The 25,977-nt window shown below is 53.2% G+C and overlaps 11 protein-coding genes across 11 annotated transcripts; 6 read left to right on the top strand and 5 right to left on the bottom strand.

Moving 5' to 3' along the window:
• Nucleotides 1-3,787: 3,787 nt before the first annotated feature.
• On the top strand, nucleotides 3,788-5,644 carry IWZ02DRAFT_19630 (uncharacterized protein). Its single transcript, XM_066762505.1, has 3 exons — nucleotides 3,788-5,048; nucleotides 5,096-5,272; nucleotides 5,331-5,644. The coding sequence occupies exons 1-3, from the start codon at nucleotides 4,117-4,119 to the stop codon at nucleotides 5,560-5,562; spliced, it is 1,341 nt and encodes a 446-aa protein (XP_066627220.1). The 5' UTR covers nucleotides 3,788-4,116; the 3' UTR covers nucleotides 5,563-5,644.
• Nucleotides 5,645-5,726: 82 nt separating this feature from the next.
• Nucleotides 5,727-7,047, bottom strand: IWZ02DRAFT_486722 (uncharacterized protein; the record flags this gene model as incomplete). Its single annotated transcript, XM_066769290.1, has 2 exons — nucleotides 5,727-6,032; nucleotides 6,097-7,047. The coding sequence occupies 2 exons, from the start codon at nucleotides 7,045-7,047 to the stop codon at nucleotides 5,727-5,729; spliced, it is 1,257 nt and encodes a 418-aa protein (XP_066627221.1).
• A 179-nt stretch (nucleotides 7,048-7,226) lies between these two features.
• On the top strand, nucleotides 7,227-7,944 carry IWZ02DRAFT_467094 (Prefoldin; the record flags this gene model as incomplete). The annotated part of the gene is made up of 3 exons (XM_066768538.1): nucleotides 7,227-7,260; nucleotides 7,325-7,489; nucleotides 7,589-7,944. 3 exons carry the CDS (start codon nucleotides 7,227-7,229, stop codon nucleotides 7,942-7,944), a joined length of 555 nt encoding a protein of 184 aa, XP_066627222.1.
• A 412-nt stretch (nucleotides 7,945-8,356) lies between these two features.
• Nucleotides 8,357-10,473, bottom strand: IWZ02DRAFT_429281 (uncharacterized protein; the record flags this gene model as incomplete). Its single annotated transcript, XM_066765979.1, has 3 exons — nucleotides 8,357-10,287; nucleotides 10,391-10,413; nucleotides 10,466-10,473. The coding sequence occupies 3 exons, from the start codon at nucleotides 10,471-10,473 to the stop codon at nucleotides 8,357-8,359; spliced, it is 1,962 nt and encodes a 653-aa protein (XP_066627223.1).
• Nucleotides 10,474-11,122: 649 nt separating this feature from the next.
• Nucleotides 11,123-12,522, top strand: IWZ02DRAFT_439718 (mitochondrial 54S ribosomal protein uL23m). The gene is made up of 4 exons (XM_066766793.1): nucleotides 11,123-11,380; nucleotides 11,467-11,763; nucleotides 11,858-12,093; nucleotides 12,158-12,522. The coding sequence occupies exons 1-3, from the start codon at nucleotides 11,295-11,297 to the stop codon at nucleotides 12,090-12,092; spliced, it is 618 nt and encodes a 205-aa protein (XP_066627224.1). The 5' UTR covers nucleotides 11,123-11,294; the 3' UTR covers nucleotide 12,093; nucleotides 12,158-12,522.
• On the bottom strand, nucleotides 12,523-14,853 carry IWZ02DRAFT_439721 (sphingoid long chain base kinase-like protein). The gene is made up of 3 exons (XM_066766794.1): nucleotides 14,483-14,853; nucleotides 14,372-14,425; nucleotides 12,523-14,311 (listed from the first exon to the last, which is right to left on the bottom strand). The coding sequence occupies exons 1-3, from the start codon at nucleotides 14,697-14,699 to the stop codon at nucleotides 12,981-12,983; spliced, it is 1,602 nt and encodes a 533-aa protein (XP_066627225.1). The 5' UTR covers nucleotides 14,700-14,853; the 3' UTR covers nucleotides 12,523-12,980.
• Nucleotides 14,854-15,185: 332 nt separating this feature from the next.
• Nucleotides 15,186-18,799, bottom strand: IWZ02DRAFT_19598 (adaptin N terminal region-domain-containing protein). The gene is made up of 5 exons (XM_066762503.1): nucleotides 18,229-18,799; nucleotides 17,756-18,176; nucleotides 17,315-17,704; nucleotides 15,653-17,264; nucleotides 15,186-15,596 (listed from the first exon to the last, which is right to left on the bottom strand). Exons 1-5 carry the CDS (start codon nucleotides 18,531-18,533, stop codon nucleotides 15,451-15,453), a joined length of 2,874 nt encoding a protein of 957 aa, XP_066627226.1. The 5' UTR covers nucleotides 18,534-18,799; the 3' UTR covers nucleotides 15,186-15,450.
• A 148-nt stretch (nucleotides 18,800-18,947) lies between these two features.
• Nucleotides 18,948-19,738, top strand: IWZ02DRAFT_467118 (mago nashi domain-containing protein; the record flags this gene model as incomplete). Its single annotated transcript, XM_066768539.1, has 7 exons — nucleotides 18,948-18,985; nucleotides 19,037-19,074; nucleotides 19,130-19,225; nucleotides 19,278-19,341; nucleotides 19,397-19,484; nucleotides 19,537-19,662; nucleotides 19,724-19,738. 7 exons carry the CDS (start codon nucleotides 18,948-18,950, stop codon nucleotides 19,736-19,738), a joined length of 465 nt encoding a protein of 154 aa, XP_066627227.1.
• A 343-nt stretch (nucleotides 19,739-20,081) lies between these two features.
• IWZ02DRAFT_19811 (vacuolar import and degradation protein) lies at nucleotides 20,082-21,987 on the top strand. Its single transcript, XM_066762522.1, has 4 exons — nucleotides 20,082-20,959; nucleotides 21,018-21,168; nucleotides 21,235-21,592; nucleotides 21,651-21,987. The coding sequence occupies exons 1-4, from the start codon at nucleotides 20,546-20,548 to the stop codon at nucleotides 21,715-21,717; spliced, it is 990 nt and encodes a 329-aa protein (XP_066627228.1). The 5' UTR covers nucleotides 20,082-20,545; the 3' UTR covers nucleotides 21,718-21,987.
• A 270-nt stretch (nucleotides 21,988-22,257) lies between these two features.
• Nucleotides 22,258-23,520, top strand: IWZ02DRAFT_369928 (putative methyltransferase-domain-containing protein; the record flags this gene model as incomplete). The annotated part of the gene is made up of 4 exons (XM_066764469.1): nucleotides 22,258-22,412; nucleotides 22,563-22,701; nucleotides 22,786-22,897; nucleotides 23,030-23,520. 4 exons carry the CDS (start codon nucleotides 22,258-22,260, stop codon nucleotides 23,518-23,520), a joined length of 897 nt encoding a protein of 298 aa, XP_066627229.1.
• Nucleotides 23,521-23,585: 65 nt separating this feature from the next.
• Nucleotides 23,586-24,682, bottom strand: IWZ02DRAFT_19863 (uncharacterized protein). Its single transcript, XM_066762528.1, has 3 exons — nucleotides 24,509-24,682; nucleotides 24,325-24,435; nucleotides 23,586-24,234 (listed from the first exon to the last, which is right to left on the bottom strand). Exons 1-3 carry the CDS (start codon nucleotides 24,561-24,563, stop codon nucleotides 23,651-23,653), a joined length of 750 nt encoding a protein of 249 aa, XP_066627230.1. The 5' UTR covers nucleotides 24,564-24,682; the 3' UTR covers nucleotides 23,586-23,650.
• Nucleotides 24,683-25,977: the final 1,295 nt, after the last annotated feature.

A 25,977-nucleotide genomic window follows, 5' to 3' on the forward strand; every position in this document is an offset into this window, starting at 1 on the left:
AGTAGGTTCCTATTCTATAGTTTTAGAGGTAGTACTTATTTAGTTTAACCGTCCTTATGATCTAGTTATAGAGCCGCTAGCGGCTAGACCTACTAACTTACCTCCGCGGAACTATCTATTAGCCTAATAACTACCGTTATGCGCGCTACTATTATTAGCTCTAAGCCTCTCTATAGAGTTACTAACCTAAGTAAGTAAGGCGACGTACTATTCCTATAATTCTCTTCCTAAGGCTAGACCTACTATCTAGGCTAATAACTCATAACTTAGCGCGTTTTTAAGGAGGCCGACCTTAGCTAAGTCCGGCTACTTATTACCTCTAGCTAACTATAAGACTCGGTTAAACTTAGTAAAAAACTCCTAAAATAATGCTCCTTACTAGTATAACGCGTATATTTAGCGTTACGCGTTCGCTACTTAGTAAGGATCGCTATAGATTAGTTCTAGGTAAGTAAGTAGTTACTTAAAGGTTATATTAGGATCGTCCCTATGTTATTTAAACTAAGGCGTCATTTAGTAAGCGGCTTTACTACCTAGTTTAGCCTAGACCGTAAATAACTAGGTCTTTAGCGCGTAGTTAGTATAGTCTAGGTTCATCTTATTATGAACTATATCTATCTACGCGTCTAATCCGTCCCTATTACCCTTATAAATAGGCATCTTAGGTAAGATCTTAGTTAGTTTACCTACTTAGCGCTCATACTCCTTCTTACTAGCCTAGTAGGCTATCTACTATTATAGTAGCTAAATAATGTTAGGGTTTAGTAGACTAGCGGCGGGTTAGTAGTAAGGCTACTAAGTCTACTATTACGCGCGGAGCGCTTCCTACTATTATTCTTTAAGTGCTTACTACTATTAGTACGCCTATTCTATAAGGTAGGCCTACTTATTTAGGGGTGTCCCCTATTACTACTATAAGGCCGCCTATTAGGGGGCCTAATCGTCTTACTACTACTACTACTCTATCGTCTAAGGTCTACTATAGACGACTAATTAAATGTTAGGAGATTAAGACGTAGGCACGTAAGTTAACTCCTTTTTAATAGTAATAATTAGTCGTAGTAAGCTAGTCTCACGACGGTAGGATTAAAGTACTAATCTAAGTAAGTATATATAGAGAATCGGCACTTTAAGCCTAATACTTTAACTATAGGATCTATCTAAGGATGTAAACGGTTAGAAACCGTAATAAGTAGTAGCTAGCTTTATAGTTATCTTTAGGTAAGGAGTTATTATATATAGTTTTCTAGTAGTAGTTACTTTCTAGGCTTAGGTTATATATAATAGTTTAGCTAGGTTTATAGGAAGGATAACCGGCTTTTATAGCTAGTAAACCTTTACTTCTAGTATATAAGTAGTATTTTTAAGGGAGTAAACTTAAGTAGTAAGAACTAATAATATATTACCTATATAACCTATCTTAGTATAATCCTATAGGATGTTACTAAGGTTAATAGAGTCTTTACTTTTTACCTATATTATATATAAGGTTTATTATATATAGGATGTAAGAGAGGGCTATATTAATTACCTTCTAGATAGTATTAAAGTTTAGATAAAATCTAAACCTAGTCCTTTTTTCTTAGTAGGTAGGGTTAGGTTTAGAAGTATCTACTAGGATAGTTCTCTTTAGTATAGTATACTATTTCTTAATTAGGCCTAGTATAATAATTAGTAGGGATAATAGGGGGATAGGGCTTATAGGGAAGTCCTAGTCTATTTTCTTAGGTTTATTAGCTAGTTAAGTAGGTAGTAGGCTAGGTAGTATAGGGGTATCCTAGATTTTATAGTTATAGCCGTCTAGTAGAAGGGAAACTAGGTTAGGTAGGGCCTTCCCTAGGGGGGTAGGTACGGGTATACTTATAGTATAATACTTTAGAGGGTAGGTTTTTACTTTCTAACTTTAGTTATATACGTATAAGCCCGTACTATAGAGTTATAGCGGGTATAGTGATTTTTAATTTTTTAAAAATTTTATATGTAGTAATAACTTATTAACGCATAGGCTTTTTCTAAGAAGTGGTGGCTAAACTAAAGAAGAGTGATGATTAATTAATTAAAGTGGACGGGTGAGCTTTACACCATGGACGTCTTCACCATCCATCATTTCCCGCCCACCTCAAATTCACTCGAGCATATGCTCCGAATTCATTCTTTCATTGCAGTCGGTGACACTCAAGAAACTAGATGGGGTTCGCGCTGTCCTTTAAAAGGCTAACCAGCGGATCTTCTAACCACGGGGACCAGATTTCCGACCTCAACGATTAATCCCCCGACGACTACATAGCGCTCCAGCACCTTGCCATGGCTTGCCAAACTCCCAACTCTTTGTCAATGCAAAAAAATTAAGAGGCCACGGAAAGTTCTACAGCGGCTTCAATGCAATCATCATCGCCAAGCCCTCCTAGACAAGCCCGCGAATCAGCGAATGCGCTAGTTCTGCATGGCCGGATGAGATGTACGGAACCAGCACAGTTCCGTGGCCGATCCGGGCGTGGCTAGACGACGGTCGAGGTCTGAGGGACGGATTCGCTTTTTCGGTGCGGCGTCCGGGGAAAGCGAGATATTAATGCGCCGTCAGCCTTGTGCGGACTTGAAGGTGCCTGGGACACGACTCATGGGCTTGAAATTATGCCGTCTGGGTGTTGGTAGGCGGCGTGCCTGTCTTGCTTCTTGAACCATCGAGTTGGTGGCTTTGAAAATGGCGGCGGAAAGAGAGGGAGAAACAAAGGAGACAGGCAGCAAAGACAAGTACTGAGAGATCTTGCTCGGATTCCTCGCAGCCGGCGGGTACCCTAGGCCGACGCACTCACAGACAGACGTATGCACGCTCGAGGGTCTGGCCTTTCGCAGAGCAGACAGACCACGCCACATCTGGCCAAACGCTGTGCCTTGTGGGGAGGGGGGGGGGGGGGGGGGGGGGGAATCGGCGGCCGCGCAATCGGGATCCCTCACCTTTCCCCTCGCTAAACGATACAAGACCGAGAGGGATCAGAGACGAAACCCAGAGACCACGCGTGCCGCGTGCTCGCCAGCAAAAAGAAATGGGGCGCCGCGCCGCCGCTCGGCCCGCTCTCTCCGGCTACCTTAGGTACTCTATATCGAAACGGTACGACATCGGCTGCGCTGCTTGAATCGGCCGTGTGACATGATGCCTCCTTAGGCCCGGAACCTGATCAGCTCCGCTCCCGTGAAGGAGACTACCGGAACTTCTGGACACCATGAGCACTTCGGCCTCCATCCACCCCACCGCATTACTTCGGCTCCCATCCGGGCCACCCAGGCAGCCCACCACCTCGCCGCAAACGGCTAGCGCCCGCGTTCGGCAAGAAGGTCTACGCGCCGACCCGTCGCCCGGGCCGGGATCTGTCTGCAGCCGTCTTCCGACCCACTCGCGCGCTCTTCTACTTCTGCCGGTCAGGCCCGCGATCCAGGCAGAGAGCGCAAGAGGCCCATGACGTAACTAATTTCTGCCGCGCCCAGTGGAAAAAGAGGGGACGACGACAATACAGCCGTTTGCAATAACGGTGTACAATCATCGTTTCGTTTACAATGGAATCCCTTACCACTTACTCCTTGATAAATCCCTTACCCTACTTGAATTTTCAGAGTAAAGCCTATGCCCCACCATATCTCTACGCCACTATTTACCTCGCATCTAGCTTTTAAATGAAGGGGTCAAGGGGGCTGTAGAGGCTGGGGTAACGTTGGGTACCTGAGATTTCAACCAGGGTAAGGGATTTATCTGTCAAGCAGTAACAAGGGATTTCATTGTGAACGAAACGATGATTCCACACCGTTATTGTAAACGGCTGTAGTAAAGAAATCGGGACTCGGCAGATGAAATTGAGAAAGGAGGGGAAATGCACCTGCCATGTATTTCCCGAGGCCTGGTTGCTTCGCGCCGAGGTTGAAAGTCCAGGCTCTCTCGTGCTTTTGAGAGAAAAAAGAGGAACCAACCTATTTTGGTCTTGCCGACCCATACTTGACTTGATTAGCGCGCATAAAAACTTTTTGTCATTCGAGACGACCTAAGCATACAAAAGAGAGCGGACAGAAGAGCATTGAAAGAAGTCAAGAGATCAAGAGAAGACCACAAGAAAGAACACGCACACCATGGCACAAAGCTTCGCGTTTGACGCGCTGTCTTCTACGGCCACACAAGCAATTGCAAGTCTCCAGAGCCTCGCCACAAAGGCAGAACCGTACCTCGAGAGGCTCCTTGCTCTGGCCGAAGAGCATCCAGGCAGCGCGGCTGGAGGTGCCTTTGTCTGCTACCTCGTCCTCTGCCGCGCGCTGCGCTTCCGCCGCACGCGCAAGAAGATGGCCTCATATCCGTACCGCACGCGCGCCGACTACCGCCACATGACGGCCCAGCACGCCTTCGAGATCCAAAAGTACCTGTTCGAGCTCGAGTTCCCCTTGTTGGCCAACAGGTCGCTCGAATTCGCCCTATTCCGCACCTATGGCATTCCGACCATCAGTCGGCTGCTGGTTGCGACCAAGCAACTGTCGACTCCGGAGTACGCGCCCAAGCGCTATGTCGACACCGAGGTCATTACCGGAGAGTTCATGTCGTTTGCGCCAGGCTCCGAGCGCGCCAACACGGCCATTGCCCGCCTGAACTACATCCACAGCATGTACCGAGCCAGCGGCAAAATTTCGAACGCCGACATGCTGTACACGCTCGCGCTGCTTGTGCTCGAGCCGGTGCGCTGGATCGACCGCTACGAGTGGAGGAAGCTGACCGAATTGGAGCGCTGCGCTTTCGGCACGTTTTGGAAGAGCGTGGGCGACGCCATGGAGATTTCATATCATGAATTGAAGAGCGCGGAGACGGGATGGACGGATGGTCTGCACTGGTTCGAAGAGCTCGAAGAGTGGACCAAGCAGTATGAAGAGACGCACATGGTACCAGACGTGGCCAACAAAAAGACGGCAGACGAAACAACGGCCATTTTGCTGTGGGACGTGCCCAAGGCAATGCGCCCCTTTGCCTTCAAGGTTGTGTCGTCGCTGATGGATGACCGCCTCCGCAAGGCCATGATGTGAGTGAATTGACAGGCCAAGTGGATTCCATGCTGATTGCACGCAGGTACGACGCTCCGTCAGACAGGTTCCAAAAGAACGTCTACTTGGCCTTTAGAATCCGCGCCTTTTTCATACGCCACTTTGCGCTCCCTCGTCCGTGGTTCCTGCGTTTCCAGAGGATTTCCGAGAAACCCAACAAGTATGGCAAGACGTACTTGCTGGAATGGCAAAACGAGCCATGGTAGGGCTCCACACAAGCTGGCATCCAAGTCGACCCTCTTTGCTGACCCTTTCTCAAGGTACTTGGAGCCCACCTTCTTCAACCGCTGGGGACCCAAGGCGTGGTTCAGGTGGGCAATGGGCCGGCCTTATCCCGCTGTAGGAAAGTATGGGTCCGAGGGATTCGACATTCAGCGCGTCGGCCCGGCAAAGTTTGATGGCAAAGGGCTGTCGGAGATTGACAAGACAAAGTCGATGCTCATGGCGCAGGGACGAAGTGGTTGCCCCTTTGCTTTTTCTGGCAAGCATTGATTGCCGGGCGTGGCCCATATTGAGTGTCGCAAGACGTTAAGCGCACTGTGATAGTGGATGGCAGCTGCCTAGCTTCATCCGAATGCTCACTGAGTGCAGTCGTAGGACCACAAGTCACCATTTCCTTTGACGCCTACTTTGGACCTATTGGCTTCATCTTCATTTCATATTCCGGCACCTGCGTGTCTTTTCAAATCATTCATCGGGTTGTCATAATAGCCCCATCGTCTCCTCGTATGAATCAAGTCAGCGTTAACCTTTTCCACTTCTGGCCAATAGTCGCCCAGGAGAGATCCACACTCAACGCCTGAGTCGCGCTCGATCTCAAACACTTTGGAGAGGTGCGCTGCGAAAGAAGAACCTTGATTCCCGGTGAAATGCCTCATGAGTTGTATGCTGTTATGCCGACGAGCCGCAAGATCTCTAACCGCCCAGACCTGCTGCCTGTCGAATTGGAACCAGAAATTGATCTGATCGCTTTGATTAGTTTCATGTAGAAGCACGACGTCTTTCCAAGCGATTGGGGATACTGACCGATCCCGAGATAGCCGTAGTGTTCCAACCCTTGGCGTTCCGAGTGCCCCCACTCTTAAAACTGTGCCACCAACCCTCAGGAATGAACAGAGACTGGTTCTTCTCGATTTTGCCCTCGAAAATCTCGATGTCCGGGTCTTGATTCTCCCAAACTGCGCGGTACAATTCTTCCCGCTGTGGGGAAACCATCATCTCTTCGCTGCGGATTATGCCTCTGGGGTCGGCGCCCGAGGCCAAGTCATAGGCAACATCGCCGCCGACAACCTTGCTGTAAACCTTGAGTCCCATTTCGGGGGACATGAGGCGGACCGTTTTTGAGCCGGCGATTTGTTGGAAGTAGTTGTGGTTAGGGTCGCGGTGAAGCGGCGTATACGTTGGCGGAAGACCAATCCAAATGTTGCGGCCATATAGGTGTTTTTTCGACGAGTACTTGCGCAAGAATCGAGGGTTTTCATGCAGGTACGCCCGCAGCTTTTCCGGGAAAGAGGTGAAGTCACATTGAGCGAGGTAGAGATTGAAATTCTTCGAGGGTGCCTCGACAAAGCTGGCGAATGTGGCCAGCGGGGCGTTGAAACGTTTGAAAGTAAATTTCTCGTTCGAAGGGTCCACTCCTAGGTATTCGAGCGGGACTAGCGTATGAGTTCCGTGTTCTTTGAAAAGGTCGGTCCTCAGCACGCTCTTATCAACGCCCTTTGTTTTAAACCATCCAAAGGACGCAGGAGAGGTCTCTAGGTGAGAAGATCTGACCCGGGAAGGCTTGTCCAGATTGCATGCAAGTGTTGAAACTCCAGGTTCGTTCAACTCGGCCGGTAGCGGCAAAGGTTTGATGGAGGGGCGTTTGGTTTTGGGAATGATGTATTCGGAAAGAGTGCCAATTCCGCGAACTTGCTGGCGCCGAGTCACGACGCCTTTCTGTAGCCTGGGCGGTAGCCGTGCCACCAGTCGGACCATGGTATACAGGGAGGGGTTGCTGGTCGAGGAGAAGGAGAAATGATGCCGGCGTTGACGTCGAAACAACATTTCATCTGACTCGCTCAGGCTCCGCCGCATGCATTGACCTGACTCAATCAAAAACTCAACACCAAGCAACTGCATCATCGCCCGTTCCAGCTCCGCAAGCAGTCCCGACAATGGCATCATCGAGCGAAAAAGGCGGACAGACCGGTGAGCCTGGCCCACGACAATCATGATCAACGACAGCAACTCCTCTAACAATTGGAATTTCCAGTCGATTTGGCATCCCTCTCCGTGCAACAGTTGTCGCAGCTCAAGAAGCAGCTCGACACGGAGCTCGAACACCTTACTGGCTCCTTCCAATCCCTTCGCGGCGCTCAGACTCGCTTTCGCGATTGCCTCAAGTCCATCAACACGGGCGTTTCGTCTGGCTCGACCGGTACGCTGCTCGCGCATCGCTATGCGCCCGCCATTCACACCCCGCCAACATCCCCTTAATATCTGCCCTCTCGCCGCGACACTTTCCCTCGAAGTCTAGGTACGCACAAGACGCTAACGAGCGCATCGACGGTCTTCACAGATAAACCCATCCTCGTTCCCCTCACCTCGTCCCTCTACGTTCCCGGCACGCTCGCCAACCTGAGCAGCGTCCTTGTCGACATCGGGACGGGCTTCTTTGTCGAAAAGAGCACGGCCGACGCCGCCGACTTCTACGACCGCAAGATCAAGGATCTCGAAAAGAACCTCAAGGATCTCGAGGCAATCGTCACTGGCAAGAGCGGTAACCTGCGCGTCGTCGAGGATGTTCTGAGGCAAAAGGTCCTCGCCGCTCAGGGGCAGGCGGGCGCGCAGGCGGCTGCGGCTGGGCCTCAGGCTACTGCTGCTGCGTCGTAAGAGAAGGGCAGCGTTGATTGGGACAGCAACGCAAGGCTCGGGTAGGCGAAAATAGGCCAGAGCACACTTGCTATGGACGGTGACTGGCTCCTGGTATTGCAAGAGACCTAGCAGGAGAAGCATTGGACATGCCAGAAGCTCGGAAGGGCGGGGTCAAGCTTGATACGTTACCTTGAATATGTCAACGCCATCGAGGCCGCGTACTGGGAGAGCAGCGAGAGCAGCACGTCGACCTGCCGCTGTGTCTACAAATGACACCAGCAACGTAGACTGTAGTACACGATGAAAATGTAATACACCAGATAAGGCTCAATGCTGAATCACACGTTGAGACTTTAATTCAACGACTGAGTTTCATTTGTTCTACTGGAAAGAAAGACTATCTAATGCAATGCGTGGTATTCGAAATTTCTCAAGAAGAAGCGCGTTCGTCGACGATAGCATCATAAAGACCATGGAGCAACCTCAACAACTGCGAGAGACCCTTAGACCTGTCGGTGTCAGGAACAGAATTTCCCATAGGATCTCCCGTGCTCTGTGGTTGCCATCCAGGTGGAAACAGTCCAACGACTGGGTCTTCCGACTCGCCCCATGCTGCTCTTTCTCCGATCTTGACTTGAGCGTTCGACTCGAAGTCGGATTGGTGCTTCGTGTTGAACACGTTTAAAGACCACTTTGGGTCCTCGCGCGTCATCATTCCTCCCACGTGGTATGTTCCGTATCCTTCAACTACGTCCACGGCCCAATAGCCGAATCCTGTTTCAAAGCGCCATATCCGCTTCTGCGACACCGAGAGCAAAGGGATAGCGGCGCCTCTCCTGTCTTGTGGAGGGACAACGAGGAAGGACTGGCTTTCAGGATTGATGCTCAAGGACTTAATGAAGTGGTCGTATTGCTTGGGTAGGGTGGATTTATCAACAGGATTGGCAGCGGTCATTTCCAGATGCCATGCAAAGCCTCGGCTCAAGTTAACCATGTTGACGTCGACAAGCCTTCGGACATCTTCCCTGCAAGACTCTGTTCTGTACCAACGACTGGAGGAAACTCCTGTTGATCCTGCCTCGTAAGAGAGCTCAATATCGACCATCAATTGACCACGCCGACCTGGATCGTCGAACTCGAGAGTTGCGGCGTAGATCATGCGCTTTGATTCGGGATTCTGCACGACAAGAAGATGGGTCGCCTGAGAGACGCGCTGGAGAAGAGTTGACTCTATCTTTGGGTCACCGATTTCATCTGTCACGAAGGCCTCCATTGTATCCTCGTCCATAATGTCATGGAAATTGGCATAATCGAATTCGCTGGCGCCTCGGGGATAGGTGGTCATGACAAATGTGCCAAGACGAATGTCGAGGCGGACGTAGCTGTGATAGGATCGAGATTCACTGATCATCGGTTCAATGTGTTCGAGAAAGCTTTGAATCGCATCCGATCCAGTATTTTCGAAGAATGTGACAGGGTTACTGGGGATGACGAAATTGGGAAGCTTGCCAAGAGACTCGCCCGAGGTGTCGAAATATTCTTGAAGCCGTACACGGGGCAGGGCCGAGTCATCAGCAACGTCCATGATGTGGAGAGTTTCGGCTTGGAACCGCTTTGCTTCTGCCTGGGCGTGAATATGGCCGACTCTTTGAGCAGCAGAGCGGACTTCTTGCTCGCTCTCTCCTTCAAGCTTGAACACAAAGTGGTCGCCGACTCTTTCGCATGTAATCCAACAGCTGTGTTGCATGCGGATAGGATCTAAGGCCTTGCAATTCGTCCCAAGCATGTGGTGAGGCGGAATCTTCGACGTCCATGGCACGCGATCGGTAGTCAGGGAAGCTGGGAGGACATCCGGGCGAGGCGTCAGGAATTGCTGTCTGCTTTCCGTGTCTCTCTGTTCCTTGGAACGTTGCTTCTCGACTTTAGGGATGAAGCCTCCAGGTCCATCAGCCCAAGTTTGATTGGGCGGACTGTGTTGAGGACGGCCGACGCGGCCAGCTCCACGGGGAGGAGCAGCAGCGGAGCGAGAGCCACGACCTCGGCCGGCTCCACGCGGAGGAGCGGCAGCGGAGCGAGAGTCAAAACCTCGGCCAACTCCACGCGGAGGAGCGGCGGCAGAGCGAGAGCCACGACCTCGGCCAGCTCCACGCGGAGAAGTGGCGGCGGAGCGAGAGTCAACACCTTGGCCAGCTCCACGCGGAGGAGCGGCGGCGGAGCGAGAATCACAACCTTGGCCAGCTTCACGTGGAGGAGCGGTGGCGGAATGAGAGCCACGAACCCGGCCCCAGGGACCACGACCTGCGCCCTGTTGAGTTGAGGGAGCTGGGCGCGTAGAGTTGTCGGTCCAGTCCTCGCTCCACTCTGATATTGGTTAGCATTTTAAAAGCAGGCGCGGCTCCCGGTGGTTGTGGGGACCAGGGATACAAGCTGGGCACGATCTGGACTGGGCGAGTAGAGTTCTTACCTTCTTCATGGTTCTTCTCAAAGCTGGACATGTGTTAGCAAATTCCTGAGCATTGGTGACTGAGAACTTGCATACCTGTTCATGTTGGGCGAACGGCAGAGTTAAGAGAGAGGGGGTGGGCGAAGGGTGGAGTTGAAGTCGTGAGAGAAGGCAGCAAGTGCGAGGGTTCGCCATCATGTTCGAAATGGGAAAATGCTGGCGGACACATAGGAATAAGGCAGTCGACAGCAACTGCTCCCGGCTTCGAATGCATCATATCTTTCCATTCTCTTCCACACGACTTGGCTGATGACGCTTAGTCACCTGCAAGCACCAAAGTCCACCGTCAAAGCCGCAGAATTGCAACTCTTCCGTCTTTCCGAGGCTACATCTTTAAGACATCCCCTAGAGCAGCTCGCTAACAGCCCAACTTTTTCGCGATGCTCGAAAGTTAAACGAGAGAGATTGCTTGCTACTGATTTGATGCACAAGGACAAGCTCAGCACCTGTAATCTAGTGGTCTATGGAACATGGCGGATTGTCCATGCGATCAATTGCAGCTTGATAGCAATGACCGACGCGTCAGATGCTGGGCTTGTTCGTCGGCATTTTGCCTTGCCATGTTGATGATGGTGAGGCTTCGGTCGGCAGTGCGGACAAAAGCAGGAGAGCCAACGAGCAAGGCGGCGCGTCAGCTCGGTTGAAGAATCAGACGGCGTCAGGGCATCGACGTGGGTGGTTGTGAGTTGGGGAGGCCGTGCCTATCGCATGGCGGCTCGCATCTGAGCAATTGACCGGTTCTGCCAACGCATCCTCACCGCCCCAGTCACCGCATCCCAAAAACTCCCCATAGCACACGCCCATTCTCCACCTCCAAGCTCCGCTTTGAACCTTCGAGACCCCCGAACACTCCTCGCCCGGCGCAATGGCTACCGCAACTACGACAAGAATAGCTTCGAGGCTCCTCGAGCCTTTTGCGCCTTTCAAGGTTGGCCAGAAGCAAGTCTTCATGTACGACACCAATTCCCTCCGACCATCTCGCGCATCTGGGCAGACAGCTAATCATATGCGCGGATATGCGCGCGCCGCTTCGATAGGCCCATGTTCACCGTGACACTGGTCAGAACGCCGTTCCTGCCGCCCAACTACGCCAAGTTCCTGGTGCCGCTGCACTTCAACAAGCTGGACATGCGCGATTACCTATGGCACGTGTACGGCATCGAGACGGTGGGGTCGATTCGGTCGTTTGTCCAGCAGCAGCCGCTGCGGATGGACAAGCCCGGCGCGACGCTGCCTCGCCAGCGCCATTGGTACCGCGAGCGCTCCATCAAGAAGATGACGGTCGAGATGGACAAGCCGTTCATATGGCCTGAGAAGCCCGAGGACCTGAGCCCGTACGTCTCATATGTCTTACCATTTCTTATTTGCGCCAATCTTCAGAACACTGGACCAATCGCTCTCATGGCCATTGGCTAATCTCTGCAACAGCTGGTCCCATGATCTCTACCACGCCGCCGAGGAGTTCAGAGGAGATCAGGAGTCAAAAGAGGACGACATTCATGCAAAGCCGGCAGATACAAAGACATTGCGAGAACAGGCCGAGGAGCTGCTCAGCGGCAAGACAAAATGGCAACCGGGTGGGCCGTTTCGGGTCAGGGCACCAGCGCAGTCCTTGGATGAGACTCAGGCAGGGGAGACGCCATCAAAGCAGAGGAGATCGTGAGGTGAGCGAGACGGCATGTCTTGGTGGATAGAGCAAGCCAATTTTCTGAACGCAGCGGCGAGCAGATACCTTTGGGGCGATGTATGGCGGTACGTGCGGTTCATCTAAAGGACCAGGATCTCTGTAGTTTCTGATTGGAACGGACGGGGCACAGCCAGAGGCGGGCTAGATATCCCCTGAGCAAAATTCCTGCCAACTTTAGCCCGGGTCAGATGCGACACGAAAAGGACCCACCGACGAGCGGCGTCTCAACAAAGGTGCCTCGCCCACGGTGCGGTGCGGCCGGTTGCCATCGGAATCCGTACAAGGCTCGAGAAAAAGCCTTGCTGAACGGGCTGAAAGGGGGCGATTTCATACCGCCGGCAAAAGACAGTGTACAAAAGGGCCATAGGAGGATCCAAGCGATCTTAGATAATAGGTAGAAAAGCATTCTCTGCTCCACTTCGAGTTGTCTTTTAAATGTCTCTATTGACGGAGAGCAAGGGGGGAATTACGTAGCTAGGAAGGGTATCTCTTTCGCCTACGTACGTCTGCCCATGGACGTTATGCCGCAAACGCAATGTCTTTGAGCTCCACGCGCCAAAGGAAAAAAAAAAAAAAAATAGAAAAATAAAAAAATTTGAAAACAATCCCATCCCATACCAACGAAGAGGATGCTTCGCTTTGCAGAGAGTACCAACAATGCATTCACCGCAGATGTCCAAAGAAATGACAGCTCCCTGTACGCACCCATGGTGGTGAACGCTTGCTCCCTGGATCCCGCTGCAGCGCAAGGAGTTGTCATTTCATCGGACACCTACTCATTGTGCCTTGATCATTTTTCAAATCACAAGCTAGAAATATATGCCACGACATGTTCCTCCACGCCACGCACGGGTCTCCCAACAATCAAGCCGGACCTTTGGCCTCGTACAAGTGGCCTGTCTTGCTCAACACGGTGCCCAAGCCGCGGTGGACCTCCGCCTGAAACGGCTCAAACGGGACGCGCTCGCCGTCGATGCTAATGTAGCCGTCCTTTTGGTCGCGGGGTACGATACGGTAGCCCGAAATCTTGCGGTAGCTGACGTGGGGCATGTCGAAGAAGGTCAGGCTCTCGACTGCGAGCATCGTGTTGAACGCCTTGGAGCGGGGGATATCGCCGTCGATGCAGACCAAGTCGAGGCAGCCATCCGACGGCAGCGCCGCCTGGAAGAAGTTGGCGTCGGCAGACATGTACGCCATGTTGCCGGCGTAGAAGTTTCCCATGTTGTCGTAGGGTTTGAGGCACCAGTCGCCGGGCAAGGCGTCGTTGATTGTGCCAAAGCGAAGTTGAGGGAGCCCAGTATTGTCTGGGTCGGAGCTGCAGATTGGCGAGCGTTCGTCAGTGCCATCGTTTGGCGGCTTGGCCGCCTCGTGGGCGTAGGCCTGCTTGATGGACGCCTTGTCTTCGATTTCTACTCCGACAGCCAAGTCGCATGGGTACACTGTCTTGTTGATAAGGCGGAGCAAGAAGCCAACGGTGAAGCGCGCTGAGCCCATCCAACGGATGTTATCCGTAGCCAAGTCGCTCTCGGCAACAATACCGACTGACTGAGAGAGAAAAGATAGGTAGCGCCGATCACCCTGAGTGATGGAGACCAGATCCAGGGGAGTTCGAAGACCCTTGACAACTGCAAGAGCTGCAGCGCTGCAGCTATTGGTTCCGTTCAAGTTCAAGCTCATGGCATTCCCACTTCCGCAAGGCAGTTGGACGACCGCGAGCTTCTGTAGAGCTTTGGCGGCGTTCTTCTTCTTCGCAAGACCATTGAAGACTTCGTGAGGGATGCCGTCCCCCGAGCAGCAAGCTACAACATCCCAATCGCCAATTTCGAGCTTCTCTGCAAGGTCGACTGCTTGCCCTTGGAAATTCGTTTGTTCGGCGTCAAGCGTACAGCGAGCTGCGGCGAATATGGGCTCAATCTCCTTGATGTACAGCCTTTGCGCATTGCCTTGGCCGCCGAACGGGTTGACCAGAACCTTGATGCGCTTTTGCTTCTGCGCCTTGCCATATGCGCGGTCAAGCAGCTGTTGGACCCAGCTCTGAGCATCGTCGTGACTACTCTTGTTCAAAGCGTAGTTGATGAAGGCCGGCCGGAGCACATCCGGGGACTCGTTTTGCGCATAGTGGACGGTGATCTCGAAGCCAGTGAGCTCGGCCCAAAGCACATTGTAGAGTGGAATGGCTCGCGTGGCCTTGAAATCTAGAACAAAGTGCACTCGTCAGCGCATTGGGGTCCAACAGAGTGCGGCGATGCGCGTACTGCACGGAACAAGACCACAGCATTTGGCGGAATCATCGTCGGTCAAAGCTCCATCTGCGGGGCGCAATTAGCCAAATGTGTCGCTAGAAGACGTCAAGAGCCGAGCGGTACCGAGGATGAGCAGCGAGTCGCCTTCAATGGTCAGGGTGATGTCTATGCCGACCTTGAGCATGGCGGGGATGTCGGAAGTGAAGAAGACGTCAGGCAGCGGGCGAGGCTCGAGTAGAAAGAGGCCTTGAGGTTGCTGAGGATCTCGGAACGGGTCGTCGCGGGACGACGGCTGACCGGGAGGGTCCTGAAAAGGATTTTGGCTTTGGTCCGAAGTCATGATGATGGCGGGCGGGAGAGAGCAGCAGGCTCGGGCATCGTGAGGCTCCAAAAGATGTCGTCGGTCATTAAATGCGCGCAAGAGACGACGCGTCGTGACAAGATTGCGATGGCGGGTGCGGCGGCGGGTCGAAGGGGAGGGAGGGAAGTGAAGGGAAGCGGTCCGTCTGCTCCCTCCTGTCGTCACACGCCACGCCTCACTCTTCGGTTCGGTGGTGCCCATTTGCCCATGGCAGCAACCGGGCTGGAGGTTGACTGCCCCTTGTCACCTCGTCCATGTGCTGTGCTGAATGAATGCTCTCAGTCAATAGCTCATCTCCCCCGCGCTTTTTGCCATGTGCCTCGCTTTTGGCACCAAGCCTCGGTGGCTGGCTACATGTGGTTTCTGGGAGCAGCTAAGGTAGGTAGGGACCGGCCCGCCCTGAAGAATCCACGAGGGATATCCAACATGCAGCCCCTTGCCGTCCCTCTCCGCATCGAGCTTCCTCCTTAAAACACTTTGTTCCGCATTGGCGTTAACTTCTTGCTACTTAATAAACTGCCGTCCTGCTTGCCGTCTGCAGCTCCTGCTAAGCTTATTTTCACACCATGGCTACTACGTCCCTCGCCCCAATGCAAGCAAACCACGCGTCTACCTGGCTCTGCCCGAGAAATTTCCTCCGCCAACACCTGCGCTCTCCTTCATGACATCCAACTAGACATGTCGTTAAAATTCCCGCGTTACCAAATCAATACAGACCGTCGACCGCCTCTCATGAATCGCCTGCCTTGTTGATGCCCTTGAGATGACCAAGCGCGAGAGCCAACCCTTGTGACCTGCTGCGGATGCGCACGAAACCCGTGATCGGCCCATCCTCGCCCTCCTTCTCGATGCTCAAGTTGGCCAGAGCATCCTCCCCTGCAATGACGTCAGCCTCAGCCCCCCCAGTCATGTCATGGAAGCGGGCAACTTACCAAATATGCTACGTGCGTACAAGTTGGCACTCAGGAACTGACAGTCGCCCTTCATCGAAGCTTCTGGCGTCAGGCAGCTCATGTTGGTCGCCGCCATCAGCTGCTTGAGGAACTCGCGCAGAGACTTGGCCTTTGAGTTGATATTGACCTTGTTCTCCCACTCGAATTCGGTCCACATTGTCCTGAATTGCGTTTCCGAGCAGTGAGCTGGTTGGATGTAATCCATAAAGTCCAGATGGACATCGTTGAGAATCACAACGTTGGTATCCGTCGAGCTGGGGCCGTCATAAACGACATTGCCAAAGATGACGCCCGTGTCCGTCGAAGACACCTTGATCGTGGCCTGCACGTTCAGGAAGTCGTGGGGTCCAAGGTTTTGCGTCGTTGGCCTCTCAACCACCTTCAGATCTCCGAGAGTGGCAAACTCCACCGAAAGATTCTGAAGCGTGTCTGTAGTCTGGTTGACAAGTAGCACGTCCAACATAATGTCAAACTGGTGAACCTTGACATACGCCTCAGCGTAAACCTGGTCCGAGAAACCAGTGAGCTGCACAACTCTGCTGAGCTTCGACGACAGGTCCTCGGTAGCCGTGTCACCACCAGTGGCTTTCTCCAGGTCGAGCTCAATTTCGTCGGCGCCATCAATCGTGTTCTTCTTGGCGAGCTGTCTGATGGGAATCACGTCGTCAACCTGGATGGCCGTCTTTGCCCTCTCGATGGCCTCCTTAGCTGCGCGCTTCTTCTCTTCAAACTGGACCATGGTGCGGAAGGCTTTCCGGGTGTCCTCGAGGAAAATAGCTTCAAGCTCCTTTTTCTGCTGGAACTCGGCCAGTGCCCGGACACAGGTCATGATTCTGTCGACAGAATCTTCATCAATTTGGTTCTTGACAAAGTGCGACTGTCCAACGCGAATAATGGATATCATGATGAGCATGGCCTCTGCCTTGAGAGCATTGACTCGAGTCACGTCATCGGTGATGTGAGAGTAGCGCATAAGAAGCTTGGTCAGGGTCGACGACAGCACTGTTGCGAGGAAGAAGTCGCCATCGAGGATGAGTTGGCGGAGCGGAGGTTTTTGAGCCGCCTTGACGGCTTCCAGTCTGGCGGTTTGCGCAGCCTGGCTGGTCAAGGCATTTTCAGTAGCGTAGGTGCCGTCTGGAAGCACTTTGCGGGACCCGGACGGCTGCGAAGGATTTGCGTGGCCATTGAGTTGATCCTTGGAGTCTTCTTGCCCATCGCGAACCTGATCCATGAGGCGTTGTTCAGAAGCAAGGATGGGGATTTCTCCAAGACTTGCACGGATGCGCTTCCAAGCATCGCGAATGTCCTTGGCCTCCAGCGAGTACTCTCCAACAATCCACAGCACACCACGGTACACCTTACCGGCCCTAACCTCGTTCAAAGTGGAGACCAGACGTTCGACAATGGCTGGCCTGAGGTCTGGGAACTTTTCCACAACTTCCTTGACAAACGAGATGACGTCGACAGCAGACGCGTTGTTGAAATCGGCAATGAAGTCCATAAGAGAGCCAACGACGCTGGCCGCAACCTGGGAGAATTTGATAGCGCATTGGTGAATGGAATGGATGAGCAGAGAACGGTACTCCGAGTTCTGCGACTGGTCAGCATTAATCCCAGGGTTGGAACGAACACGCTTGTTACCTTCTCGTACTGTTCATCCACGGTCTTGGAGAGCTCTTTCTTGAGCAGCATGACTACCTCCTCGACGTTCTTGCTGGACACCATCTCCATGGCGAGCTCCAGAGCCTTCTTCCGCACATCAATGTCGGGGCTTGAGAGCACACGCAAAATTTCCAGCGTCAAGTCATCAAGTATTCCCTCATTCTTTTGCCTCAACTGGTCAACCTTCTCAAGTACGATCAGCTTGACATTGTTGTCTGGCTCCTTGATGCTGAGTTCGATGAATTTAGAAGCGGCAGCTTTAACGGCGACTGGGTTACTCGTGAGAGCAGTGAGGGACGAGGCGGCTTCATAGACGACGGTCGAAGTGTTGGATTCGAGGAGGTCGAAGATGAGGCGCAAATATCTAGCCTGCGTGAAGTCAGTGCCAACACTCTCTTGTGGTCATGGACATTGTTGAACCTTGTTTTGCGGGTTGGTAACTGAGTCCTTGCGAATGAACTCGAGCTCCGCCAGCTGCAACAGCTCATCGGCGTTGGGGATTCCATCAAAAACGCCGCCGAGATATTCCAAAGCCTTCTCATGACTTATCGAGGCCAAGGCCGCAAAGGCGTTCCTCTTGCAAGTATGATCGCTCTCCTCCCCCAAAAAGTTCAGGAGCAGCTCCGGCGCATCGGGAATGAGCGACTCCAAATGCTGATATATCGACGCGATTGCAAACACGGCATTCTTGCGGACGTAGGCATGGCGGTGCTCGAGACATTGCCTTGCAGGTTGGAGAAGGGGCTCGACAAGCTCAGCGTCCCGAAGTTTGCATACGAAGCGCAGAGTGTTGCCGCGAATGTACTCGTTGGGGTGTTGCAAATCAAAGCGCATGCCGTTGCTTGAGGACATCAATCATCTAAGCCTCTAGCTTGCTCAAGCGGGTAACTTACCAAACCAAGATCCACTCTTGCTTGAGCTTGCCATTGGCGTCATGCTTCGGGCATATTTCGTAGTAGAGGTAGAGCAGCTTCTTCAGAGGCTTGCTCTTGGAGGGCATGACGAAGCGGATAATGTGCATGAGCAGGCCAGGCATTGGGTCTCCGTTCAACATGATTGTCAGGATCCTCTTCATCGTGTCAATCTTGGTGTCATCGGTCCCCTTCTCCAGCTGTGTCTTGAGCTCCTGCAACGTGGGCTGATCGGCGGCATTGTCCTGGTGCACCAGGCTGTAGGCATGATCCAGAAAGGTCGCCATGGTGAGAGTGTGGCAGCGACTTGAGAAGAAGATTCGTGTCGGGGGAAGCTAAGGCGGCCACCTGCTCCGGTCTCCCGCTGCGGCCGTCGACGGTGATGCGCTGCCCAGTGCGGGGGGACAATAATTGGGACGGGGGGCGAGAGACGGAGGGAGCTGCGGGCGAACGGTTGAAGAGGTGGAGCGACAACAGCGTCCGACGCAGGTGGAGGAGAAGGAGTTGTGGCGTTTGGCGCTTGATGTGAGCAGTTGGGCCCCTTGGCTCGTTGATGACCTTTGGGATCTCCAGGTGTTCAATTTGACCCATAGGTCGGCTACACTCACCGCCTAGCCGCGTATCCTTGCTCCCGCCGCGCATCACGTCTCCCGCGGCGACAACATCCATCTTCAATCAACATTGGTTCGTTTGCTCGAGCCATGGCGCCCGACGGAGAGCAATTCTATCTGCGCTACTAGTGAGACCCTGTCTACCGTTGCTTGGATCTGGAGCTAATTTTTTTCAACAGCTCCGGGCACTCTGGCCGATTCGGTCACGAATTCTTGGGTACCTATGCGCCTTTCGCCTGTCAACCGCGACTTTGATACTGACCGGCTTCAAGAGTTTGACTTTCGCACCGTCGGCGATGGCCGTAGTGCGACTGCTCGCTACGCAAATAACTCCAACTATCGCAATGACTCTTTGATCCGCAAAGAGAGTGAGTATTGATCAAATCACATGCCATGCGCGAGAGGCTGATGGCTGTGCAGTGTGCGTCAGCTCTACTTTGATTGCTGAGATCAAGCGCATCATCAAGGAGAGCGAGATCATGAAGTAAGCTGTGTGCCAATTCCGAGCATCGACTGAACCGCGGCTGACTCTCGCAAAGGGAAGACGACGCCAAATGGCCCCAGAAGAACAAGGACGGTCGTCAAGAGCTGGAGATCAAGCTGGGAAATGAGCACATCTCGTTCGAGGTACCCTCCTCTCTGGAACTCCAATCCGTGCTTGCACTGACGCCGAGCGCAGACGGCCAAGATAGGATCTCTGGTCGATGTCACCGAATCGGCGGATCCTGAAGGCCTTCGCGTCTTTTATTATCTCGTGCAGGACTTGAAGGCGCTTGTCTTTTCGCTCATATCGCTCCACTTCAAGGTTAGTCTGATGCCGCGCCGTCACTGGAGAAACGTAGTCTCACGCGTTGCGCCCACAACAGATCAAGCCCATTTGAGGCCGCTAAGGGTGGAATAGACTTTGAGGAAGATTCGCCGGTCTATCTGTCTGTCTGTCTGTCTGTCTGTCTGTCTGTCTGTCTGTCTGTCTGTCGACCAGCATCGGGCACTTTTGAACGGAGGGAGGGCTGGGTCAACTGAATGCCATGCGACGTCACTTGATCATGAGTGCATCCAGCACGGTCGGAAAACAGCCATTGAGAAGTGGGCTGTCGGAGCGCCAGCGCCAACATTGCGCCTCTTCCGGACAAGAGGAAACAACTGTACAGCACACAGGAATTCGACGCCAAGAATAAATGATGATGAAGCGTGCGAGTTATCAATGGGGCCCCACCCACTGCTGGAGAAGCACACACCGAAGTTGGCAGTGAAGCGATGATGCAATACGACACAACAGGTCCCTCGCTCAACGACCCTACTCCTACCTTACAGCAGCTCAAGAAAGGCGCAGCGCCGTTGAAGTTTGCAGCGCCACGTGATTGTCGCTCATGGCTTCCCCGCAGGGCGCCGCCGACAAGCAATTCCTAGGCCCAAAAGGTTAAGCCCCGAGCCGGGGACCACGAGCCTCCCGCCGCTGCTTTGCGCTCGCTCGCTCGCTGTCTCCATCTCTCTCCTACAACCCTACTCAAAAGCCCGCCATGAAAACCGCCCTCTCGCGCAGCTCCCTGCTGTAGCCGCTCTCCTCTTTGCTTGCCTTCTTCTGACTTTGCGCCCCTGCTCAATTCCGTTGGGGCCGCTTGACGCGCTCTTCTGATGTTGATTCTCGCCTATCTCCCTGATACCTGCACCGAGCGACCTCCAGTACCATGCCGCAACCGAGTCAAGACACCCTGATGCTTTCGCCTCCACCAGACTCGACCTCTGCTCGCACGACATGTCCCCCGGAGAACACGCGCCCTCACGCGCGCCCCGAGGATAGTGCAATCCATAGCCAGCCCGCAGACCACGACCACCTCTCTTCGCCCCATCCTGAACCATCGCAGCTCGCAACGCCGCCTGCCGACCACGACAACGTCAGACCGGATGGCTTGCCCCGGAGTGACATGCAGACCAAGCAAATGGACACTGATGACGATGGTCCGCTGAGGGACACTCCCAGCCCTCTCAGCGCCACCGGCGACGCTTCCTACACCGACCGCGCCTTGCATCAAAGCCCTCCGCTTCCGCCAGCTGCCTCCTGGTCCCCCAAGCTTTTAAGCTCTGCGTGGCCTGAACACAGAGTAAGTTGCCAATTCGGTCCTGACCACACCCCTTCTGTTCTGACACAAACAACCGCAGTTTCTACCCAACTCGACGTCTTCTTTCCTCAAACCTGGTAGCAAGTTCAAGGGTACCCAACAATCCGACCGCCAAGTGTACGAAGTCCAAGTCGAGATCAAATATGTCGACATGGAACAACATTGTTTGTGTGGCTATCTCCGGATACAAGGTGGGTTTCACGCGCAAACCTCCATCACGCCATGTCATGTAGTACAAACTGTTGACGGGCCAGCAGGATTGACCGATGACCATCCTACCCTCACGACCTATTTCGAAGGCGAAATTATCGGCACAAAGTACACTTTCCAAACCAATCGGCCGGAGTGGGGGTCCAACGAAAAGGTTGACATGCAACACTGGGGCCGGTTCCCTGCCTGGCGCCCCTTGGCCAAGCAGGCCAAACGTGCCGACTTTACGTACAAGAACTTTGCTCAACGAGAGTACCTCTTTATGAGATGGAAGGAGCATTTCCTCGTGCCCGACCACACCGTCCGGACTATATCCGGCGCTAGTTTTGAGGGGTTCTACTACATATGTTTCAGTCAGGTTACAGGCAAGATCAGCGGCATCTACTTTCATGCTAAGAGCGAAAAGTGAGTATGGCTCATAATCACGGCAGTCGTCGCACACTAACCCACTCTTCTTCGACAGGTACCAGCAGTTGGACTTGGAGCACGTCGACGACCACGGGTGCTCGGGCGCGATTGAGTTTCGATGAGATACGAGTGACGACTAGCAGTTGCATCTTCTGAGATCCCCGCAGCGTTAAGCTGCGAGTTTTATGGGGTCGCCGGCGTGAATTTTGTGTCTCCAAGAGTTTTGTGAACGGGATGATTGCGTTAATATCATGGCGGGCTCTGGTTTCCCAGGATGGCACTTGGGGGTTTGGGACTCTGCGGGTATTTGGAGCCCCTCTATTCGACTTTCTTGATGTAGTGTGTACACTACAGCTTTCGGGACACGACACCACGGTGCACAAACAGGCGAAAAGTGCGTTTTGAGGCGGAATGAATTCAGTCTTCTTCCTATTGCTTTTGGAACAGAATTGCATGATCTAACTTGGCACGCGCTCAACAGAGACCAAGCTGCCGTGCCGCAAGGCGTTGGTGGGCTTGCGGACGCCGATGGTGGCGTTGTGGAGAGTGGTAGCGAGCGGCAACGACTAAATTCTCCCGACCCTTGATGGCGCTAGCGCAGTTTGGCTGCACTTTTGAGTCCAGGTCAATAGATCTTTCAACTCCTCCACCAACACTACACCATGGCGGGCCACGCAAGTAAAAAGCAAAAACGAGATGCCTACCGCGATGATCTGGCGCACAAGGGCGGCGAGGCGCAAATCGCAGAGCTGCCCAAGAAAAAGTTCTACCGGCAGCGTGCCCACGCAAATCCCTTCTCGGACCACATGCTGACTTAGTACGATCTCACCTTCCTAAAGAGAAAAGAGTTGCAGAGCGTGGGAGAAGCGCGTCTGTTGTTCGGTGGATCGGTTTTGGGGGGACTGGGAGGAAGGAAAATCTGGGGCTTTTGTTGACTGATTTGACTGACTGATGATGCGTCCTACAGCCCCGTCGCGCCAGAGCATATGGACTGGACCAGCCTTTACCCAGCTTATGCGGTGGAGAAACAGCCCCAGGAGCAATCCCAGCAGCAGCAGCAGCAGCAGCCGGAATCGGAGGACGCGCAAGGAGCAAGAGCAGGGGATGTCGAAATGACCGATGATGCTGCGGGGGAGCAGCAGCAAGAGGGGGAGCAAGCAGAGAACTCAGAACATCGCGTGGCTGAGAAGACCCTGAGCCAAAGGCGCATTTCGAAAGACGTCGAGATTGCTGACATAGGCTGCGGTTTTGGTGGACTGCTGTTCGCCCTGGCGCCCAAGTTGCCCGACTCTTTATTGCTAGGTTGGTGGAATTGCTTTTCCTATTCTTGCTTCTTGACTGTTGCTCTTAATCGATTGCTCCGTGGCTATTTTGATGAGCTTTGCTCTGCACAGCCCAATTCTTCCCATCCAGATTATCTAACCGCTCATGCAGGCCTCGAAATCCGGACGTCAGTCACGGAGTTTGTGCAAGAAAAGGCCAAGGCGCTGCGTATCCAAAATGCGTCGACGGGCCAGTATCAGAACGTGGCGTGCCTGCGGGCCAACACGATGAAGTTCCTGCCCAACTTCTTCCGCAAGGGCCAGCTGTCCAAGATCTTCCTTTGCTTCCCGGACCCGCACTTCAAGGCGCGCAAGCACAAGGCCCGCATCGTCAGCTACACGCTCAACTCCGAGTACGCCTACGTGCTGCGCCCTGGCGGCATCGTCTACACCATCACCGACGTCGAGGACCTGCACCTGTGGATGGTCGACCACTTTGAAAAGCACCCCAGCTTCGAGAGGATTTCGGAGGCGGAGCTGGAGAGCGATGTTTGCGTTGAGGTCATGAAGACGGAGACGGAAGAGGGTAAGAAGGTCACAAGAAATGGCGGCAAGAAGTACGTCGCTTGCTTCAGGAGGCCGGAGGATCCCCCGTGGCCATGATAGCTTGGCTTCCACATGAAGCCTTTTCTATATGACCATGGCAAAAAGTATCAATCAATTCAAATGAACCCATTTTTGACCCAAAACGCCGCGCTGTGATCCCCAAGAGAATAGAAACGAGTTTTGGATATCAGTCGTCAATGCCGCCCCATTCCTCATCCTGGTCCTGCTCGCCATTCTCGTCCTCTCCCTCCTTCTCTTCCCCCGTCTTGTTCCAATTCCTCAACTTCTTTGCCTCGTCATCCAACGTCTCCTTGACTCTTTGCCGCACAGCCTTGGTGACGCTCTTCTCGCCCAGCTCGCGCAGCGGCGCCAGCACCTCGTCCAACGGCATATTGCCCTCACGCTTCTCATCCACCTTGTCCAACTCGTCGACATAAATGTCAACGACGTGGTACCTCAGACCGTTGGGAATGCGAGCGTCGGTCGGGTTCAGCGGCGTCGCGCGCAAAACGTCGAGGTATTCGTACAGGCGGGTCGAGTCGCGCCAGCGGCGCGCGGCAAAGTGGCGCCAACCGGCGGCCAGGTAGCAGCGGACGAGGTACAGAAACTTGTCCATGCGCAGCGCGTCGATGCCGTTCCACTCGCGCGCCATGGTCTGCCAGAAGGCGGCCAGGAAGGGCAGCACCAGCGCCTGCGGCAGCGTGTCGACGATGCCGGCCAGCTCGCGCGCCAGGTTTTGCTGCGTCAGCATCTTGTCGGATTGCCACATGCCTGCGTGCGGAGCGTGTGGTGGTTAGCGGGATCCGTCGTTGCTGCGTCGAGGGAGCGTTCGTGTGGAGCGCCGAGGTGGTTGTTGCGTACAGAAGAAGAGGCCTTTCCATAGCTTGAGGAGCTCAATCTCGTCAAGTCCGTCTGTCCGACTCTGGAGGAAAAGCTTGAGGCTTTCGAGCGCCTTGTCGCGAATGCGCTTGTCTGTTGCGAGTCTGCCATTAGCACTCGAAGTCGATCCACCAAGGCAGGGAAATTGGAGCATTTTGCGCATTACCATTTGCAGCGAGCTGCCTAATGAATGGACTGTTTGGGGAGGTGGATTCGGCCATGGCGCTCGACTTGCTTCGACAATCTTTAAAACAGTCTCTCGAACAAACGTGTGTAGAGGTTGAGGATATATTGCTGGAGAGCTCTGAGCAAAAAGTCGCGGAGGACCGTTATCGATAAGCAAGGCATATGCAAAGGTTATGCAAAGGGGGAACTTCGGGTCAAACACAACGTCGAACGTCGCGACATTGCTGAAGGTCTTGGCGTTGATTATGCACGGACCCTGGCGTCTTGAGATGTGTCTGCCTTAGGCTACATTTGAGGGACCATCCTTTATCTCCTGCAAATGAAGAAATGTAAATGGCTTTAGCTGCTAATTTGCGCCTGAGATTCTGTCGTCCTATTGAAACTAGACCTAAGGAGGATCACCCAATGTGGACCAAAGTAACTCGATGTCTCAGCTCGTAGAGCCTCGCGCTTCAGGGTGTTATCAAGAGGGACAGGAAGCAAACAAAATCAAATGAAATGAAAGACTCCTTCAACCAGGGTTTCGGGCAGAATCGCTCCATAGACTGGTCCCTGGAATTGGTAGAGAGAACAAAGTCGAAAGACAGAATTTTGATCGATGCCATGAACTCAAGCTGCTCGAGAAATTCAGGAAATCGTGTCGTCTGTATCTAGCCGCTCTTCTTCTGCCCCCTTCCCTGCCCCCTCCTCCTTTCGTCTTGTCTTTCATCGTTGATGTACAAGCAAGGAAATTTAGGAACAGGCAGATTTTGAGCTCACTCAGTATATGTCCCCGAGGAGCATTCGCGGCGACAATGGCTTAAAATTAAAAAAACAAGGAAGTCGGTATCCAGAGGCTTTCAAGCGAGTCTGCCTTTTCCTTTTCCTTTTTTTTTTTTTTCCTTTTTTTTCTTCTTCTTCTTTTTCAGGCTGATAGGAAAGCGTCCGCTCGTAATGGCGTAATCCTTTCAACAGAAAGCGTGCGTCGTGGGACCTTGCATGTCATGTCTCGTCCATTGCCGCATTAAAACACCATTCAACTGTTCGACTACGGACTCTTCTTATTTCTTATTTTTCTTCGACTTCTTCGCCTTCTTCGACGGTCTGTTGGCTCGATTCGTGTTCTTGGAAGACCCAGACGCGATGCTCGCTTTGGAAGCCGCGCATGCACGGCAATTGGTGACATTGACAGGCGTCGGCGGTTTGCAAGCCTTCTTCTTCTTACAACGGGTTGTCTGCCCGGGGCAACCACAAGCGAGCTTGGTTCTGGTGCACATTGTTGACTCTTGTTGTTTGAGGTGGTGGTTCTGAGGTGGTTCTGGAGGCTGGTGAGTAAGTAGTCTTCCTCCTGGCGGATGGGGGCTCCTTATAAGCAGCACGACCACTGTGAAGGGAACTTGTAATGGAACTAGTATTCACAAATCCTTTTCAGCATGCGGCGTCACAGAGTGACTCTTTCGACTTGAAGCT

Source organism: Phyllosticta citriasiana (assembly GCF_038021145.1).
Source record: "Phyllosticta citriasiana strain CBS 120426 chromosome Unknown IWZ02scaffold_1, whole genome shotgun sequence".
In the NCBI taxonomy this organism is placed as follows: domain Eukaryota; kingdom Fungi; phylum Ascomycota; class Dothideomycetes; order Botryosphaeriales; family Phyllostictaceae; genus Phyllosticta; species Phyllosticta citriasiana.

What these genes read in the sequence shown, in the direction of transcription:
- IWZ02DRAFT_19630 (XM_066762505.1), top strand. Translation starts at nt 4,117, where the DNA reads ATGGCACAAAGCTTCGCGTTTGACGCGCTGTCTTCTACGGCCACACAA. An exon ending in CGCCTCCGCAAGGCCATGAT is followed by an intron (nt 5,049 to 5,095) that starts GTGAGTGAATTG and finishes GATTGCACGCAG; the next exon opens with GTACGACGCTCCGTCAGACA. An exon ending in GAATGGCAAAACGAGCCATG is followed by an intron (nt 5,273 to 5,330) that starts GTAGGGCTCCAC and finishes CCCTTTCTCAAG; the next exon opens with GTACTTGGAGCCCACCTTCT.
- IWZ02DRAFT_439718 (XM_066766793.1), top strand. Translation starts at nt 11,295, where the DNA reads ATGGCTACCGCAACTACGACAAGAATAGCTTCGAGGCTCCTCGAGCCT. An exon ending in GGCCAGAAGCAAGTCTTCAT is followed by an intron (nt 11,381 to 11,466) that starts GTACGACACCAA and finishes CCGCTTCGATAG; the next exon opens with GCCCATGTTCACCGTGACAC. An exon ending in AAGCCCGAGGACCTGAGCCC is followed by an intron (nt 11,764 to 11,857) that starts GTACGTCTCATA and finishes TCTCTGCAACAG; the next exon opens with CTGGTCCCATGATCTCTACC.
- IWZ02DRAFT_439721 (XM_066766794.1), bottom strand. Translation starts at nt 14,699, where the DNA reads ATGACTTCGGACCAAAGCCAAAATCCTTTTCAGGACCCTCCCGGTCAG. An exon ending in CGACTCGCTGCTCATCCTCG is followed by an intron (nt 14,426 to 14,482) that starts GTACCGCTCGGC and finishes TGCGCCCCGCAG; the next exon opens with ATGGAGCTTTGACCGACGAT. An exon ending in CTGTGGTCTTGTTCCGTGCA is followed by an intron (nt 14,312 to 14,371) that starts GTACGCGCATCG and finishes ACTTTGTTCTAG; the next exon opens with ATTTCAAGGCCACGCGAGCC.
- IWZ02DRAFT_19598 (XM_066762503.1), bottom strand. Translation starts at nt 18,533, where the DNA reads ATGGCGACCTTTCTGGATCATGCCTACAGCCTGGTGCACCAGGACAAT. An exon ending in TTACCAACCCGCAAAACAAG is followed by an intron (nt 17,705 to 17,755) that starts GTTCAACAATGT and finishes GACTTCACGCAG; the next exon opens with GCTAGATATTTGCGCCTCAT. An exon ending in TGGATGAACAGTACGAGAAG is followed by an intron (nt 17,265 to 17,314) that starts GTAACAAGCGTG and finishes GACCAGTCGCAG; the next exon opens with AACTCGGAGTACCGTTCTCT.
- IWZ02DRAFT_19811 (XM_066762522.1), top strand. Translation starts at nt 20,546, where the DNA reads ATGCCGCAACCGAGTCAAGACACCCTGATGCTTTCGCCTCCACCAGAC. An exon ending in TGGCTATCTCCGGATACAAG is followed by an intron (nt 21,169 to 21,234) that starts GTGGGTTTCACG and finishes ACGGGCCAGCAG; the next exon opens with GATTGACCGATGACCATCCT. An exon ending in TTTCATGCTAAGAGCGAAAA is followed by an intron (nt 21,593 to 21,650) that starts GTGAGTATGGCT and finishes CTTCTTCGACAG; the next exon opens with GTACCAGCAGTTGGACTTGG.
- IWZ02DRAFT_19863 (XM_066762528.1), bottom strand. Translation starts at nt 24,563, where the DNA reads ATGGCCGAATCCACCTCCCCAAACAGTCCATTCATTAGGCAGCTCGCT. An exon ending in TAGGCAGCTCGCTGCAAATG is followed by an intron (nt 24,436 to 24,508) that starts GTAATGCGCAAA and finishes GACTCGCAACAG; the next exon opens with ACAAGCGCATTCGCGACAAG. An exon ending in ATGGAAAGGCCTCTTCTTCT is followed by an intron (nt 24,235 to 24,324) that starts GTACGCAACAAC and finishes CTCCGCACGCAG; the next exon opens with GCATGTGGCAATCCGACAAG.